We start from the raw sequence: 16,768 nt of genomic DNA on the forward strand, positions 1-16,768 counted from the left end.
TCCATTTTAGTCTGCTTTTCTGAAGAATTTCTGGTTGTGTAATCGAASTGAATTTTGTATTGTGTCTTTCACAGTCCCAGGAGAGCTGAAYCTATTAGCCTTCAGCTGCATTTGGTGGAGGGCTCTGTTTCAAAGGGGCAGTTCCTGAGGTTTTTTTAATATAGCAGGCTGAGGCCACACTTTACAGCTCTCTGCTACTGGGTATCAAGAAGTCTGCAGCAGGAAACCTTGAACATGCCACTACAACAATAAAAGCTTCAAAAATTGAGCTTTTATCTTCTTAAGAGACCAAAATGACTGCATTTTGCAGCCACAGAGTCTGAGATGGCAAAGTTTTCAGTGCTTGGATCACTGTTACCTTTTAGATTTTTTTCCCCTTTTGGTATTTAGAAAATTACTGGAAAGTCCCAGGTGGAGTGTTAATTTGCTTGCTGGAACTCGAGTTTTTTTTGTAAGAGTAAGTAGATATTGTAATTATGGTTATAAAGTTTTGGGTACAAAACTTGGGTSATCTTAAAATACCTGGAACATCAACTGTTTTCAGTGCTTCTCTTCACTACTTTTAGAATTAATGGAGATAACTGTRTAAATAATTACACAGTTGCAGTAAGAATATTTACTGCTTTTATACACTGCAGTCRTAACACATGGGACAGGCAGATATCTTGTGAAGCATCTGGTCTTTCATGAGGGGTAGACATACTGTGGAGGGCAGAAAAGATTAAAAGTGTTATTTTAAAAAAAATCTGGGAAACAACAATATTAAGCCTGACACCAGTTTAAAACAAGCAGTACCAATCCAAAGGATATCATTACACCAAAGGGTATCGTTACATTAGAATCTCTTGCAAATCTCATTACAAAAAGTAATTAGATCACGTCAGAAACTTTATTTGTCTGCTTTTATCTCTGTGTGCTAAACCCACACTTACTTTCTTTTTGCTCTTTGGGATTGTAGAATGCTCTCTTTAAATAGTATTGTATCTTGGGTACCAATTAGAGAACCTTGTCATTAGGATTGCAGCCAGTTTTCTTTTTCTTCCTAGTGGAATTAACGGTACCCTGCCATGTATTAATTATAGTATGTTATGCTCTCTGCAGGGCTGAACATTCTGGTTTACATACTTTCCTTTTCTCTTTTTTTTTTTTTTTTTTTTTTTTTTTGCTTGTCAGGAGCCAGGACTTTTTTTTTTTTTTTTTTTTTGCTTCCTTTTGCAGCCTCAACTGATTCCCCTGCTGCTACTGTTGACTCTGAGACAATAACACTGAACAGTGGAACACTACAGACCTTTGAGATTCTTCCAGTAAGTAAATGCTATTTGTTGCTGTGCTTTTTTCTTTTAACCCCATCTACTTCTTAAACTACAGAACTGTGCATTAAAAAAAAGTTTTCAAGTAGAAAGAAGTTAAGAGCTCTAAAACTTTTTTCAGAAAGTGTAATCCATGAGGGCTGTGGAGTAAACTGAATTACAGTTAAATGCTCTGAATTTGCCTTAATGCCTTAGAGCTACAAAGTTTTCCTTTGTGCTTGGATTTTTTTCACTGTTGAAATCTGACATAAAGGAGGTAGCGAAAGCTCCYAGCAAGTAAAGATTGTCTCAGTTCCATTGTCCTGTAATTTATGYCACAGTTTCTCTTTCATCTCAATGCAAAAATAAGTGGAATTTGTTCCTTTCTTACCTGCTGTTGTAAAATAATACAAGCATAATACAGACCTGCTGGGCTCTTGCTCCTAATGCTTGCCTTGGTATCCTAAGGCTGTAGATGAGTTTCTTTCTGCTTTTTGAGAGCAGTACAGTATTCAGTGCAGAAGGGATTGGGTTGGATTTCTGTGGTGTTTTCCAAATCAAAACACTCAAATATGGTCTGGGCATTGYATTTGGGTATTGAACCTACGTTGTCTTTGTAGTCTTTCCACCTGCAGCCGACTGGGACACCRGGTACCTACTTACTGCAGACAAGCTCGAGCCAAGGGCTCCCTTTAACGCTGACCACGAGTCCCACCATGACCCTGACAGCTGCCACAGCTCCATCCTCCCCAGAGCAGATCATCGTTCACGCCTTATCTGTAAGAGCTCTGGGCACTGGGGGAAGGGGAACATYCTAATGCAGGGCCCTGCACATGCCTGTTAAATTTGCAAAGCAGTTCTTTAGTTGTAACAGTGTTACTTTGCTTAAAAKTCTGAAGACTGAGAATTTGGGGGTTTGTGTATTTTTAAAAAGCAAGCTCWAGTTGGTTCAAAGCTTAGCTTAGTGAGCAAGTTCTGAACAGAATGTCTCCATTTAATGGCTTGGTCCCCAGCAAGTCAGATGTAGTTTTGTGATGTTTTCAGTTACTCTCACAAATAGATATTGGTTCACAAATGYTAGATAGTGACAAAAACTGCTTTTTATTAGAGGGAAGGAAGGGGAAGCAAACTGGAGATTGAATCACAAAAGTGATGCAAAATTCAGTGGAAAAACCTTTTGAATCTAGAGTGATCCTCACCTGAATGGTTGCCTTTTTCATATTATTATGCATTTACTTTATTTGTGACTTAAAGAACAGGCTACAGAGTTTAGGGCCAGGAAAGGTCAAAAGATKATCTGGTCTGACATACTGTATATATAAAATTCTAAACTACACTTAGCAATTTGGATCTTTTTGCTTGTGTTTGCTTGAAAGATTTATAGTTCCAGGAAAGTCTCTGACCTTTTTTGGGGTTTTCTTTGTCTCTTTTTTGCGAACGCTGCTCACAGCCAGAGCATTTGTTAAACACAAGTGACAATGTCACAGTGCAGTGCCACACACCGAGTGTCATAATCCGCACCGTTGCTGCTGAAGACATCTCCTCCTCTGTCACCCAGACAGAAATGGCTGTGGATCCAGACATTCAGTCAGCTGACCTGACAGACCCTCCAGACACCCTGGGAACAAATACATTCCCGGATGATATCCATCAGTCCAAGCTGAGTGATGAAGAGCAGTCAGCCTACAGTGAAGATGATRCTTCCAAATTTAGCAGCAGGAATAGTAGAGAACTGATGGATGGAGTTATGGTAAGAACAGAAGAGGATGCCAGTCTGAAACAGGATGAGGATTCTCACTCTGATTTACCAAGCACTTAYGTTACTGAGGTAAGGGAGGGCATGATATTTGATATTTTCCCCATTTCTGCATAGAGAATCATTTCATTGCAWCTTTGGCCTTTATGCTAAGCTATTTGTCTGAAATACCTCAGTGATTTCATGCATATTGGTACTTGAAGAGACCCTACAGGAAAGATGGAACAAGACTAATTTATAAGAACATATATTTGTCAGGACAAGGGGGAATGGCTTCAGACTGAACAAGTGGAGGGTTAGATGAGCTGTTAGAATAAGGTTCTTTACTGTGAGGGTGCTGAGGCACTGGAACAGGTTGCCCAGACAATCTGTGGGCTGCCTCATCTCTGCAAGTGTTCAAGGCCAGAGATTGGATGGGGCTTTGAGCATCCTGGTCTAGCAAAAAACAAAAGGCAACACACTGTGTCAATAGATTGAGCCAGGGAGGTGAGGCAGAGTATTTAGGTTTTGCTGTACACATCTAATAACGTATTTCAAATGGACCACAGCTTCTGGTTATGAGKACTTCCATTAAACATACTGCTGCAATTTAGTGTTCAATTGGAATTTGAAGCCTTAAGCTACTTCTCTCTCTGGCCTCAGATTTATTCATCTCCAGTACCTGAGATGCAGAAATGTGTTTATCCAAGTGATTACAGGTATCTGGATTGTTTATACTAAAATCATCCATCTTTGAGTTGCTGGAATTATGAAAATTACTAAGTCACAGAAAACAGAGGTGTTAAAAAGANTCTTGTTTTTTAAAACACTCTGCTCTACAGCAGCTGTATTTTTGCTTTGTCAGTCTTGAAAATCCATCATTGATATGCTTTGGCTTTGTCTTTGAAGAAGCTTCTAAGACACACTGCRTATCCATTATGCTCTCACAAAAGGAGAAATCTTTGTGCATCTCAAGTTTGTACTACAGAAATATCTGAATCCTGAATACATCCAAAGCTGGGGATTATTCTTCCATTTTCCTYTTCCTGTGTCATGGTTGACATAATTGTGATAAGACTTTCAACATTTGAAGCAGACCATCAGCTTTCTACTCTTAGTTTAAAATTTCAGCTTCTTGAGGTAGAAYTAATATTTTGATATTAACTTAGTTTCTAGTTTAATGTTGTACAAATTGCTTATGGCTAGCAGGATATAAAACTAAACCTTTTTTTTATCCAAAAGAACAAATTGAATTTGTATTTCTAATTTGCCTTACTCTTCTAGCSAGATTCAAGTTTGACATGTGTACTTGAATTCTAGGAAATAGTGAACTGTCTGTGAGTAATTCTCAGTGAAAAGTTACTCYAGAAAAACATGCCTAAATTTTGTTTTCTTTAAGGCAGTGTTATTTTTATGTGCTTGCCAGGGTTGTATTGTCACTGTGGGTGGGTAGTGGGAGGCAGGCAGTCATGCTGCAGRGTTTTATTATTTCTGGCTGGGAAAGGTGCCCGTTTGCCACAATGGCTTCTTTAGTTTTTCACGCCTCCTCTTCCCAGTTTGAAGCCTTGCAGCCCAGTGCTGCTGGTGGGTAGAGCTGTGTGCTCTGCAGAGAGCTGCTCCTGCAGGTCAGGCACACGGTGCCCCCGTGGATGGGACTCAGTGCAGGTCAATGACTTTCAGCACAGGTTGTCAACTCTTCAGCAGCACCAGGGAAGGGGTTTTCAGGCAGCTGCCTTTGCAAAAACATTGGGGAGTTATGTAGGGAACAAGTTTTCCTAAAGAAAAAGAGAAACATCAGGATTTTCTTAAACATAGAGGGCTGTAACCTCACCTATACAATTCCTGCTCCCTCTGAAAACAGTGATAAATCCAGGTATCTTCCATCATGTCAGCAACTGTTGCTACCATTCTACATCAGGGTTTCCTGAAGTTTGAACAAACCATACACATGTTACACACAAAAACTGGAATCCAGATATCTTTGCTGCTTCTGGCAGTACTGTGTGGGATGACTTTTCATTGCATTTGTGGAACCAGGAGTGTGCTGTGACACTGAGTCAGCCAGATGTGTTACTGCCATTCCAGTACGACAGGAGCCAGGGAAGAGGCAGCAGTTGTGGCAGGACTGCAAGAGAGTGAGGGTATGGACAGCTTGTACCTGGAAGGAATCAGTGGGTTGCCAATCTTTTAGTATGAGGTTCAGCAAAAAGAATCTGGAGCCGACCTCCAGCCAGTAAGTGACAGGGCAAGCAAGGCACAGCACAGCAAATAAGGTGGGTCCTCTGAGCCCTGTGTTCAGTGCCAGTTAAAACTTGACAACAGGACTTGTGAAACCAAGTACTAAGTAAAGTTGTTGGGTTTATGGAGCAGGTGAGTACTATGTAATGCTTTAGTTTCAAAACATCTAGACAGCAAGTAATGGAAAAGCCTAATTATTCTCCTTCATAGAGGAGACATTTAACTTGCAGGAGAACATTTTGTCACCACATGGTCTCCTTTTCTCTTCACCTGCCTTTATATTGCTCAACAGGATAAAAGTCTTCTCRTTTTTGAGTGCCTGCACTAAGATGAAATGTGCCTTGTAAATGCTGAAATAAACTATCTCAGGTGCTGACATTTCAATTGAATGAGATAAAATTCATCCAAAGTGTATTGCCTACTGTGGAGTATGTCTAAGTAATGCAGGTCTTTGTTTGCACTACCAGGAATACACTCTCATGGCCTGTTCTATGTTGTGCAGGACCTGGGTTCCCCAACAATAGAAGAACAAGTTGATCAGCCTACAATAGATGATGAGACTGTGCTTATTGTCCCTTCTTCTCATGGTTTTATCCAGGCAGCGGATGATATAGACAGTGAATCAGTCTTGCCCTTGACAACTCTCACAGGTATGACAGTCCCTTTCATTAAAGCAGTGTATAGCACTTTTGAGTCCCTGCAGATAACACTTCATAAATCCTTACTTTCCCTTAAATAATTTTACATGTCAATGATAGGAAACTTAAGTAACCCAACAACTACTCCTTCCCAGAGGAAGGCTCTGCCTGCAGAGCCATCAGAGGGTTAGCACTGATAGTGTCATACCTGATGGATCCAAATGCAGCTGTATCCATATCCATCCTCCTTGGTCATTACTTACCTTCTCTAAAGATCCTCAGAACTCACCTGGATTTGTTCCTGTGCAATATGTTCTAACTGAACCAGCTTTAGCAAAGGGTTGGAGTAGGAGATCTCCAGAGGTCCCTTCCAACCMCAGCTRTTCTGTGATTCTGTGAAACTAGAAATTGCAAGCTGCCTAGTTTGAGCAGTGTTGCTCATAATTGGTTAAAATTCCAGACTACATTTCCTGTCTCCTACATTTTTATTTTATATCTTGTTAAAATGGCAATAGTCTAATGTTTTTTGTSTCTTGACAGATCCTATCCTACAACATCATGGAGATGGGTCACACATTATTGGCTCATCTTTGGGCAGTCCTGACTCAGAAGATTCAAAGGATGTTGAGGATTTAGTGAGCTGTCACTGAGAAGCAGCGATGGTGTCCATTTTCTATTGACCATGTTTGCGTTGTGAAATTAGTTACAACCCTGTGCCACATTTCCAAAGAAAGCAGTCAGAGTCTGTCTTTGAACAGAAACTTGCAGTGTGAAATGACTGTGGTGCACTTTTCTCTGCTCAGGCTGTTTCCCTCATCTGAGAGGGGAAACCGAGCCACCAACTGAGGCCTGGAGGTGCCAAGTGTCACTGGGGTGTTCCAGTGTCCTGAARAGCCTCTGTTGCAGTGCTCATTGCTCAGATCCATMCAGTCAGTTCTGATCTGACACGTTMCTGATGTGCTSAACAGCACATGTRGAAAACTGGACAGAAGTCAAGGATTGTGGACTGWGCCTCTTAGTGCCACAGCAAGTATTAGTTTGCACAGGTTTCATGAAGATTGAGCGAGCAATTTCTGCACTTACTGACTCTTGTAATACATGGAGTAAGAGACTGTTACATTTCAGGAAGGAATGAGTTCCATCAAAGACTTCAGGGAGCATGGGCARCATCACGAAGCAGTGGTGTGTATTCCCATCTCATCTGATTCTGTGTCTGTGGCATAAGAAGGCAGAAGCTTATGGGACTTGCCTGGTTCCTGAAGAGTCCGTTGCTGGCAACGGACAGAGCTTGGAGACATCGCTTGTGGAAAACGWTTTCTTGGTTTTGGTTTTCTTTTCTCTCATCACTACAGTAAACTGAATAAAAAGGGAAGGGCTATGAGAAAAGGGAAGCTACTGGGACCCACCGGCCTCCCCGCCACAAGCTTGGAATTTCTTGGAGATTGTTGTGAGTAGGTTGGAACATTTGTCTCTCTCGTACCTGACACTACCAGCCACCTCTCCAGAGGTGAGTCCTGCAGCAAGTTAGTAGATGGGGAGTGATGTGAAGGTGGCAAAGTCTTGGAGAAATAGCTCTGTGAGAGTTTGGACATAGGGCCCTGAGGCAAAGGAGGCCAATTAATTCCTACATTGTTTGAAACAGACACTAGGCTGAGCAGCAGCCTGTTAGCTAGGAATCAAGAGAAAAAGCTATAGAAACTAAAGACTTGTATAAATTATTTTATTTATTTCTGTAATTAGCTCTTCATAATCAAGAGTTGGTCTTTTTCAGTCTGTGGTTTTGTTAATGTGAAAAATAAGTTGTAGTTTTAAATGGTTGCCTAGGGAACAGAAATAATTGTATATTCAGTTTCAGCAAAATAAAGAGTATTTGTCTTACTTGACTGTAAGATGCCATTTATTTATACTGCCACAGATCCTTTCAATGCTGCAGTTTATTTGTACAGTAATAAAAAAAGTGCAGTTTTTTCCAAAATGAAAAAGCTTGTGCCATTCTGAAACATCAGTACAACTGGAATGTTCATTAAGYGCAACAGTAGCTCTTCAAAAAAAAGCAGAATGTCACGTCTTATGGCAATAATTCTCCCCAACAAGAGGGACATTACATATACATTTACATGAAAATCATGTACTGATTTATCCTTGCACAACCCACTTCTKTCCTCTCAGGCTGATTGTTCTCACTTAAATGTCTCGAGTGGAGCTGAGAGCTGAGCTGGAAGCAGTCTGGCACAGTAGCATCATTGCTGGGTATTCCCAGTGTCCTTCATTTACCCACTTCGTGGAAGTACAGGTTGGCACATATACATAACATGACAATAGAAAACAATATGTAGTAAATTAGATTTCTAAATTTGGGTTCCAGGTCTCCTTGTCGATACCAGTAGATCTAGAAGAGAAAAGGAGTTTGTATTACTTTAAAAAGCCAGGTACTTCTGAGAAAACTTTTTATGGTAACTGAACTGGTAACTTGGTCTAGTTTKGGGTGTTTTTCCTCCTGTAAAACAATCCAGCTTTCTCTGGCCAGAGAGACTGTGTGTTTGTGTGTGAAACTCTCCCTGAGGACATGTGCTGTCTGCTCAGCTTTGCTGAGAGAGAGGGAGGGAGGGAGGGTGGCTTATCTGGGGGTGTTTTAACACTCAAAGCTGRCTACACCCTGCTGGATGAGGACAAACATCAGCTTTGCACTAACACAGTCTATTCTGGGCAGAGCCGGGGCCATCAGCTGTAGGATCAGAAACTGGAACTGACCAGGTAAYGCAGAGCMACTTCCCAGCATAGCCAGCAGTGAMGGCTTCAGGGCTGTTCAGGCYACAGYTGGAGGAAGGAGACTGCTCCAAGTATGGAAAGCTGCAGCAAAAGGAGCCACCAATGTCCCTGCCCATGGAWTGGGCATTGGACTAGATGGTCTKTGACAGCCCCTTCCAGCCCAGACTGGGATTCTGTGAACTCAGACCTACCAGTTCCCTCTGCCAGTGCTTGGGACCAACTTCCTTAGGATTCTACAGCTGCTGAGTAAGAGGAACATCTTCCACTTGYTGTAGCTTCCTGCCCCTGTACTCATTCCCTGTGTTTGAAAGGCCACTAACTAATGCCAGTGTTTGGCTAATCTCACTCCTGCAGCACAATCTCTGCATTCCCATTTCACTGCTTTGCTCCCTGCTTTCCTACTCTTGTGTCTCCATTGGCAGCTGTAGGTGGCAGTGCCACAGAGGTGACAAGTCTTGCACCACAGCTGGGCTGCAGGAGTTGGCTCAGTTCACACACACTCTGCAGTAAATACAAAACTCATTACCACTCCCTCACTGTCAGCTTGTGTTATGGAGGCAGGAAAGCTTTTCTAGGAGAGTGTAAAAAGGAAGGCGGCACCACGTAAAGCAGATTTTATTCAGAGCCATCGACTCAAAAGCACGGCAAAGGTGGCGGTACTTACAAGAATGCCAGCAGAAATGCAACACAAGGAGATGCAGAAAGCAAAAAATACATTCACAGGTTTTGGAGGTAGTTGCGGGAAGACAAAAGCACTGATTAGAGTGACCTGTATGGAGGAAAACAAAGATGAGGACTTTGCTCTCGCCAGAGCTGCGATGAGAAGAGGCTCAGCCCGAGGGCTGGAGCAGCACCACTCTCACATCCTGCTCTGCACATCCCTCCCTGCTTTGACTCCCATCCCGTGAGGAGCTGAAGGAAAATTCTGGAGGAAAATCACTTTGATACAACAGCACGCTGAGAGGGGTGGAAAAAGAAACTATGAAAGCTTTGCCACCCTGGCTTGTTGCCAGAATCCACCCTCAAGTACCCGTGAAGCCATCAGGCCTGCAAGTGCACATTGGCCATAGAGGAGCATCCCTTAGCCAAGTGTTCCACCAGTGGCACCTCATCTGTCCCCACAGCCTCCCTGCACCTCCGCTCTCCAACAATCCCCCCTGGACCCCACAAGTGATGGTCTCCAGTCACGATGGCGTTGGCTTTGCCTTTAAAGCTTGGGGAAAGCACAGCTCAGCACAAAGGGACACACTTTGGAAAGACTTGTATAAGCCATAAATAGAGGACAATAAATSATAAATAGAAGGAAATAGAAGCAAACATGCTCTGCTGGGACATAAACACTTTGTTGTCTCACCCAGCTTCACGTTCATCCAGGATGGATGATCTACTAGAGAACCAGAGGATTTTATTGCAGCTTTTAAAAGATGTTGTCAAAGAAATTCAAAAGACAGATATGTCCCAAAGTGACTACCTGCCCTAWATTAGAGCCTGTTTGGTCATTGGAAGTTTCACCATCCATTTTTGGGGAGGAATTCTGGTTTTATCCCTGTCACCTAAAGGTGCAACATGGGGTGGGGTGGGAGATACTTACTAGAAGCAGCAAGGTTGTTAAGCCACCAACAACTAGATTGATGATTCTGTCCTGAAGAAAAGAGAAGAAAGAGTGTTACGTGTACCAAAAAAAAAAAAACAACCAAAAAAACCCCAAACCATGTTAAACAGACCATTAACTAATAACACTGAGAGCATCAGCCAGGATCCACGTTATCTCTACCTCACTGCCGAGGCTCCCTGGTCAGCCCTGCCACACAGGAAGGTTTCCCTCCCTCCACAGACCCTTCTGAGGTTGTACTGGTCAAGGCCTCACAGAGCAGGTTTGCTTGTTTGCAAATGACTTTGCTACATCTAAATTGATTACAGCTGTGCAAATTATTTTTAAATCTTTGTTTTAAAGTGGGAGTGCACAGATGGAGGTTGACAGAAARAGCTTTTTTTTAGCCTCACTGCCTGAGAATTAATAGATTGATAGTCTTAGGTGGGAATTTGTGGGCTGCTGGTAAGAAGGTGAAGTGTTGCCCACACCCCAAACGTTCCACCCTAACACCAGCAGATCTGAAAATGCCACACAGTGGCTCTGCTTGGACGGGCAGATATCCCCCCACACTTCTTTCTGCTGCTCCCATCAGTACAAAACAACTGACTGGAAGGAGACAAGCTTTTTGCACCTGGGAAGAGAGATCCTTCAGTGCCAGCATCACAGTCCCATCCCAGTGGCATCTGGGCAGGGACTGGCTGTGACACTGGGCTGTGTGAGCATGGGCTCAGAGGAACACCCAGGGCAAGACTGGTGCACCTGGAGTAAAACACAGCCTGAAGGAAAAGGAGAACACTCCCATCCCTGCCAGCTCACTGCCTCCTCGTGGCACTGCTTGGAGTATAAACAGATACCACCACAGTCAGACTAGGCTGCACACAGCCAGGTGGAACACCCCAGATGGCTGACAACTCAAAGACTAAAAGAACAGCTACAGCAGAAAAGATGTGCAGAGAGAAAACTCCATGAACTTCAATTTATCAYACTGAGAGTCATTAAGTAGGTATGGTGAAAGGAAAGTCAGAAAAGAGTTTGAGCAGTGAAAGCATTTTGCCCAAATCACAGGCAGGGAGGGCAGCATGAGCTTCCCTCCATCTGCTCTTCCACCATTCCTCCCTCCTAGAATCTGTAGAGGGAGAAKGTCAATGAAGATCATGAAGAAATAACACATGGCAGGAGAGGGGCACGAGAAGAAAGCAGAGAGCAAAGAGGAGGCAGAGATGCAAATCATGCTTTTGTGGGAAACCACCGGTCCTGACCTAAGGCTCTGTGGAGCTCGGGTTCAGGTGGTTCAGGAACAGGTGGATGCTGTGCCCTGCTTGTGTTCATCCCCAAGGGAAAGGGCCACAGCAGGCAGACTCTTTGAAACCTCTTCCATCAGTCCCCAGCTTGTCTACGTAAAAGAAGACAATTGATGCTCTTGCAGCTCAGAGGCCCCAAATTGGGGGCACAGCAGTGACTGCAGCAGTGGGAAGTGACCCTTCCCCTCCACAGGAAATGGTCATCAACATCCCCTGTCCGAGGCCCTCAGCAGCCAGGCACAAACCCCATCTCCTCACCAGTGTTTCTGCACACAGAAAGTGATATAACAGCAGCCTCTGAGAGCCAGCTGCAAGATACCCACCACTGAGCACAAAAAAGGAACCAAAAGAAATAACTTCAGGCAAATAAGAGAAGCAATGGGGCAAAATGTATGCCTGAAATACCTCATGTGTGCTTATCGTGACAGCTCAACTGGACTCCCCCACCTAACCTAAAATAAATAAAAGAACTCAAAGCTAACTTTAATTTAGACAGGGCATGGAAGGGTCCTTAMCCCCAAAAGCCACTTCAGCACCAGGTGAGGATGACAGTTTTGCTCTGCCCTTGCCCTGCAGACCTGGCTGAGCCCACCAAGGAAATGTTATGGAGGGGGACCAGAGTTTGCATTCAGGCTCGGCTCCTTCATTCAGGGTGTCAAGAGATGAGCAGCTGGATCCCTTGTGCCATGAGGAGATGGTTTCCAGCAGCAGGGATAGCAGGGAATGCCAAGGAGCCACCTGCAGAGCAGCAGTGGGTCACCATCCTGCAGAGCTCACCTGGTGAGCACAGTCACAGCCAACTCCCTGCAGAGTGCTCAGAGTCACTGTCCAGAAATTCAACCATGACTGTGCTTTTCCTAATGGTGCAAGGACAAAGGCTGGACTGGCAGGAGAAAACAAGGGGGTCACMCTTGGCAGTGACCATGGAGCATTTCTCTCTGAGTGTTCAGAGTGTAGGGGAGAGCATCCCACAGCACAGGGACCTCCCATCTCCCACTGCTGAGTGAGACTTTGCAGTGACAGCCGGATCAGGTACGGACGCTGGCACCGGAGCACGTGGCATCCAGTCCCTGCACTCAGGGCATCCCCTTCCCTGTGCTCAAACCTGCRGTCACTCAAATTTCCAAATGCGCTGCCGGCAGAAGTATTTCAGGATCTGGGGATTAGAGACACTGATCCTGAAATCCCGGGCTTGGCAGAGCGGTGAGAGGCTGKATTCCCCAGTGCCCGCTGACACTTCAGCCCCAGGCAGCTTAGCACAGCAAAAAGGTTAAAAATACTCAAGCAGAGGCCAAGACGGCTAAAGGGATTGGGGATGACGGAGCCTTTCACCTCCACACCGTGTCCGAGCGCTCAGCCCGGCCTGGGCAGACACTCCTGGATACTGGGCACACAAAAACTGGCTGTGATGAGCCCTTATGTCCTACATGACACCCAGCTGGCACAGCCAGCTCTCASAACCAGCACAGCTGATTCAGGGAGGATTTTCCTCCAGCATCACTATGTATTGTAAGAGCTGCTAGAGTAAAAAGACAAAAAAAGCCCAGCAGGCACGCCAGAACAGAGAGCCTGCAGCTGCTTGAGGTCACCTGGACCAGCACAGGATACTGGCACACACACACCAACCTCTGATAAAGCCCAGAACTSCCTCCATGGGGGTCCCCATTCAGCCAGCCAGCCAGCACACATCCCCTGTGTGGCCAAGATGTAGTGAGCTGTTGGCCACACAGGGGATGAATCCCATGTTTCACTGTTGCACAAGCTGMATTTTGAAACAGGAGGGTTTCTGCCCTCTCCTTCTCTGGGGACAGTGTTGCAGGGGCTGGAGGCATCAGGCTTTTCCCAGGGTGCTTCTGCAGGGCAGAGGTCTCCCTCCATCTGCCTCTGACATAAGGTCAGGAAGTGCCAAATCCTTGCAAAGCACGAGGACACAATCCAGGATTCTTTAAGATCTGGGTCAAGGTTACTTGGAGCAGCAGGGAAACTGAGGCAGCAATGAGATTGCATCTTCACCACTGCACCCCCATCACAGGCATTGACAGAGGCACCTTTGCTCTTCGCCCCATTCCCGCTCAGCACTGTCCATCCTCTCATCCTCCAGCCCACCGGGATCCCAGCAGAGCCTTGGCCAGGAGAAGGGAACGGGCTGGGCCCCTGGAGCGTGGGTACCTGGTGCCATCTCTGCAGGAGTGATGGAAAGGCCATTTTTATGCCTTACATCAGCAAGTCCAGATGGTCAGCAGCATTTCTGCCTGCTGCAGCCATGGGGGATGCCTGAATGCAGTGCCAGACCCTGCCTCSTGGAATCACAGGCAATACAAGCTGTGCTCACGGCCATGCTGGCCACCCGCCCTCTGCAAGACATGGGGACTTCCCCATGTGTCCTCGAAGGCTCATCATTTCCTCCACTAGCTGTTCAATCTATTGCTTTCTGCTTCAATTCTGCCTTAATTCTGCAATTACCTCCCACCAAYTCATACRTAAATGCTCCCATCATGGAGGAACSCAAYTTCCAACTTTTTTCCCAAGAAGTGCTGCACCTGTGACACTCTGTCCCCTCTTTGCCACCGCACAGCTGGGCCTTTGTGTTGTCTCACACCCGTCACTGGCAGTGCTGCATCCCTGGAAACCACAGCTGGATCCAGAGCACTGGCATTCATCAGTGTTGCTACACTCCCTCCTCCCAGCAGCGACTCCTTTGGTCCCACCGTGCCCCAGTCTCTGCTCAGCCATCCGAGTGTGGCAGGAGCAGCTGGACCACAGCAGGGCAAGGAGGGCGATGCTGCTGCCAGCTCTGCCATCCCTAAATGCCTGTAGCCTCCAAATCACCAGCTGGGAGACCAGGAGAGAGCAAAAAGGCAGGAAGAGGAAATCCCCGTCTCTACATCCATTTCCAGCTGCTGGTAAGGGTATGAGACCCCTAATTTTGGGTGCAGGGCTTCCTGGAGCACAAGCACTGTCGCTGCCCCTCCCTGTGGCCCCAGCCTGAGCGCAAGGTCCTGTTTTGCCAGGAAAGAAGCCATCACTTGCAGAGACCCAGAAACAGAGCTGGGGCGGGAGCAGGCACACTTCTCCCGGCAGACCTGCTCCCATTTAAAGGCAAAGTTTAGCTTCTTCTCTGACACGGAACGTTTCCAGCTCGGGACCTGACCAGCGTCTGTTTCTAAGCAACCCCAGTGAATCGGGGAGGAAACGACCCCGGGCCAGCACAGTGATCCCTTGTGTGTTGGACACGGGCACAGCAGTGAGAGGCCATTGGCTGCTGCTCGGCCCATGCGACAGGTTCCAAAARAGCCACAGGAGATAGGCAGGGGGTGAAGTGCAGGACGCTGGATCCCCGTTAGAGCCCAGGAACTGAAATTAGCCTCCCATCCTTTGCGAGCACAGCCGTAGCTGGAAAAAGACAAGGATCAGGGATCGGAGGCTTAACCCGGGCTGAAAAGTTTGGGGGTTGCCTGCCAGGATTGCCACCCAGCTGTGATGGCACATCCCGGTCCCCACAAGTGGCCATCGCGGGGAGCTTCCCAAAATCCCTGACCCAGGACTGTCCAACAGGACCCAAGTGCAGGGCACTGCTCCAGCCAAGGCACCTTTGCCTGCAGTGCTCCCCACCAGGGCCGGTGGGGGATATCTGCCCCCCTCAGTTCATCTTGGGGTCCTGCCCGTCCTCCTATGCCACATCATTCTGTTTTTCCCTGAAAATCCGACTGGTATCAATTTATGTTTTCATTAAACATTATCACTAGCGGCAGTTCCAAGTACTTGCAGGGAGGGCGGTGATGCATTTGATACACTTGTGAATAATCTCACGCAGTTTCAGCCTGTGTCCCCTGAGCACACATACACGTGTGGGTCACCTCTCCAAAGAGGGGACAAACCCTAAATCACAAACCGATCATGAGACACCTCCAGGTACCGCGATTGCCGAGGGATCGGATGGGGGCAGCCCCAGGAGCCCCCTCCCCAGCACAGCCCCCCGAAGCAGCGCCGGCCCGCAGCGGTGCCGAGAGCTGAGCGGCTTACGGGGRTTGACACCTGAAGAGCCGGGGCTGCCACACGGCAGCCAAGGAGAGCCACTGCCGGCTCCTCCAGCCCAGGAGAAAAATCAGTTCCCGGAAGGGCACCAAACGCAGYCCCCCATCCCCATCCCAGCAAAGACCCCCCGAATTGGGTGAGAGGCAGCCTGGGGTGCTGCGACCCCAAAGCCCTGCCTGGGGGGCTGCGAGACACACTCGGATGGGACACAGTGGCTGTGTGACCCCCTGCCCGTGCCCAAACCCTCTCCCAGCCCCACTGCGAGGGTCTCCCCGACCCTGGCACTGTCTGCACCCTTAGCCCCAACTCCCCACCGGGGCTTTGGGGGGATGTTGCTTTGGGGGAGATTACTTGAAAGTTGATTTMCTTGRGGGRGTTGTTTTCTGATTTTTTTTWTTTAAGGAGSGGGTCTTKCTAGGGGTGTWAYGGAGATATGGTTTGGGKKKTTTTAATTTGGRTCAGKGTTTGGGGTGAGTTTGATGGATTATTTTGGTTTGGGGCACTAATCARAAGGGGGTTGTTTTTGTTTCATTTCAGAGGGTTTTTTTATATAATTACGCCAATTTTAAGCTTTTTATTCTATTGGAATTTGGGGGGCTCCTTTTCTATTTTTCCATTGCGGTGCAGCCTTTCTGATTTTTGATGCTGTTTGAGGGGGGAGGACTGAGGATTCTTCCTTATTTCATAGGGGTTTTTAATTTGTTTGCAGGATTCGGGCAGGTTCCTCGCTCGGGCCGGCCGCTCGGCTGCCTGCGGCGCTCCGTGCCGAGCTCGGGGGCAGGGGGTGGGAGCCGCCGCTGTCCGGGGCGGCCGGGGAGGAGGCTCCTCACTACCGGGGGGCACTTACGGCGGGAGGRTGGGGAGGGGAGGACAGCGGGACTTTTTGCTGCATTTTCTCGGCTGCGGTTGGCTTTGGCGCGGGGTTGTTTTCGGGGAGGGGGGTGCCGCGGGCGGCCGCCGGTGCGGCGGAGCGCTGTCCCTTACCCTGGCCGAGGTCTCCCCGAAGAGCGGCCGGTTGTCCGCGCCGCCGGTGCCGTACCCGCGGGCGGGGAATCCCTCCATGGCGCGGGGGCGCTGCGCCGGTGGCCGCGGGAGGGCGCCCGCTCATGCTGCGCCTCCCCCCGCCCTGCGCGGCCCCTGCGCGGGATGGCACCGCGGTGGCGGTGGCA

General features: G+C 47.2%; 2 protein-coding genes across 4 annotated transcripts in view; one reads left to right on the top strand and one right to left on the bottom strand.

The window, feature by feature from the left end:
* The window catches only part of DMTF1 (cyclin D binding myb like transcription factor 1), a 28,310-nt gene extending 20,690 nt beyond the window's left edge, over window positions 1–7,620 (top strand). For all 3 annotated transcript variants that reach the window (XM_057366421.1, XM_057366422.1, XM_057366423.1), the window contains 5 exons: window positions 1,219–1,304; window positions 1,910–2,068; window positions 2,740–3,117; window positions 5,765–5,912; window positions 6,441–7,620. In XM_057366421.1, the coding sequence (XP_057222404.1) occupies window positions 1,219–1,304; window positions 1,910–2,068; window positions 2,740–3,117; window positions 5,765–5,912; window positions 6,441–6,550 (881 nt within the window). In that variant the 3' untranslated portion in view covers window positions 6,551–7,620. The remainder of the gene's footprint in view (window positions 1–1,218; window positions 1,305–1,909; window positions 2,069–2,739; window positions 3,118–5,764; window positions 5,913–6,440) is intronic.
* Window positions 7,621–8,165: 545 nt separating this feature from the next.
* On the bottom strand, window positions 8,166–16,768 carry TMEM243 (transmembrane protein 243). The gene is made up of 4 exons (XM_057366424.1): window positions 16,584–16,768; window positions 10,261–10,311; window positions 9,334–9,438; window positions 8,166–8,289 (listed from the first exon to the last, which is right to left on the bottom strand). The coding sequence occupies exons 1-4, from the start codon at window positions 16,659–16,661 to the stop codon at window positions 8,167–8,169; spliced, it is 357 nt and encodes a 118-aa protein (XP_057222407.1). The 5' UTR covers window positions 16,662–16,768; the 3' UTR covers window position 8,166.

The sequence above is a fragment of the Malurus melanocephalus genome, unplaced genomic scaffold (assembly GCF_030028575.1).
Source record: "Malurus melanocephalus ecotype Western Australia unplaced genomic scaffold, MMel_1.1 scaffold_65, whole genome shotgun sequence".
NCBI classification, from domain to species: domain Eukaryota; kingdom Metazoa; phylum Chordata; class Aves; order Passeriformes; family Maluridae; genus Malurus; species Malurus melanocephalus.

Excerpts from the sequence above, each read along its gene's own strand:
- TMEM243 (XM_057366424.1), bottom strand. The coding sequence starts at position 16,661 with ATGGAGGGATTCCCCGCCCGCGGGTACGGCACCGGCGGCGCGGACAAC. Across the intron at positions 10,312-16,583 it reads TCGGGGAGACCTCGGCCAGG|GACAGAATCATCAATCTAGT; the intron begins GTAAGGGACAGC and ends TCTTTTCTTCAG. Across the intron at positions 9,439-10,260 it reads TAACAACCTTGCTGCTTCTA|GTCACTCTAATCAGTGCTTT; the intron begins GTAAGTATCTCC and ends TCCTCCATACAG.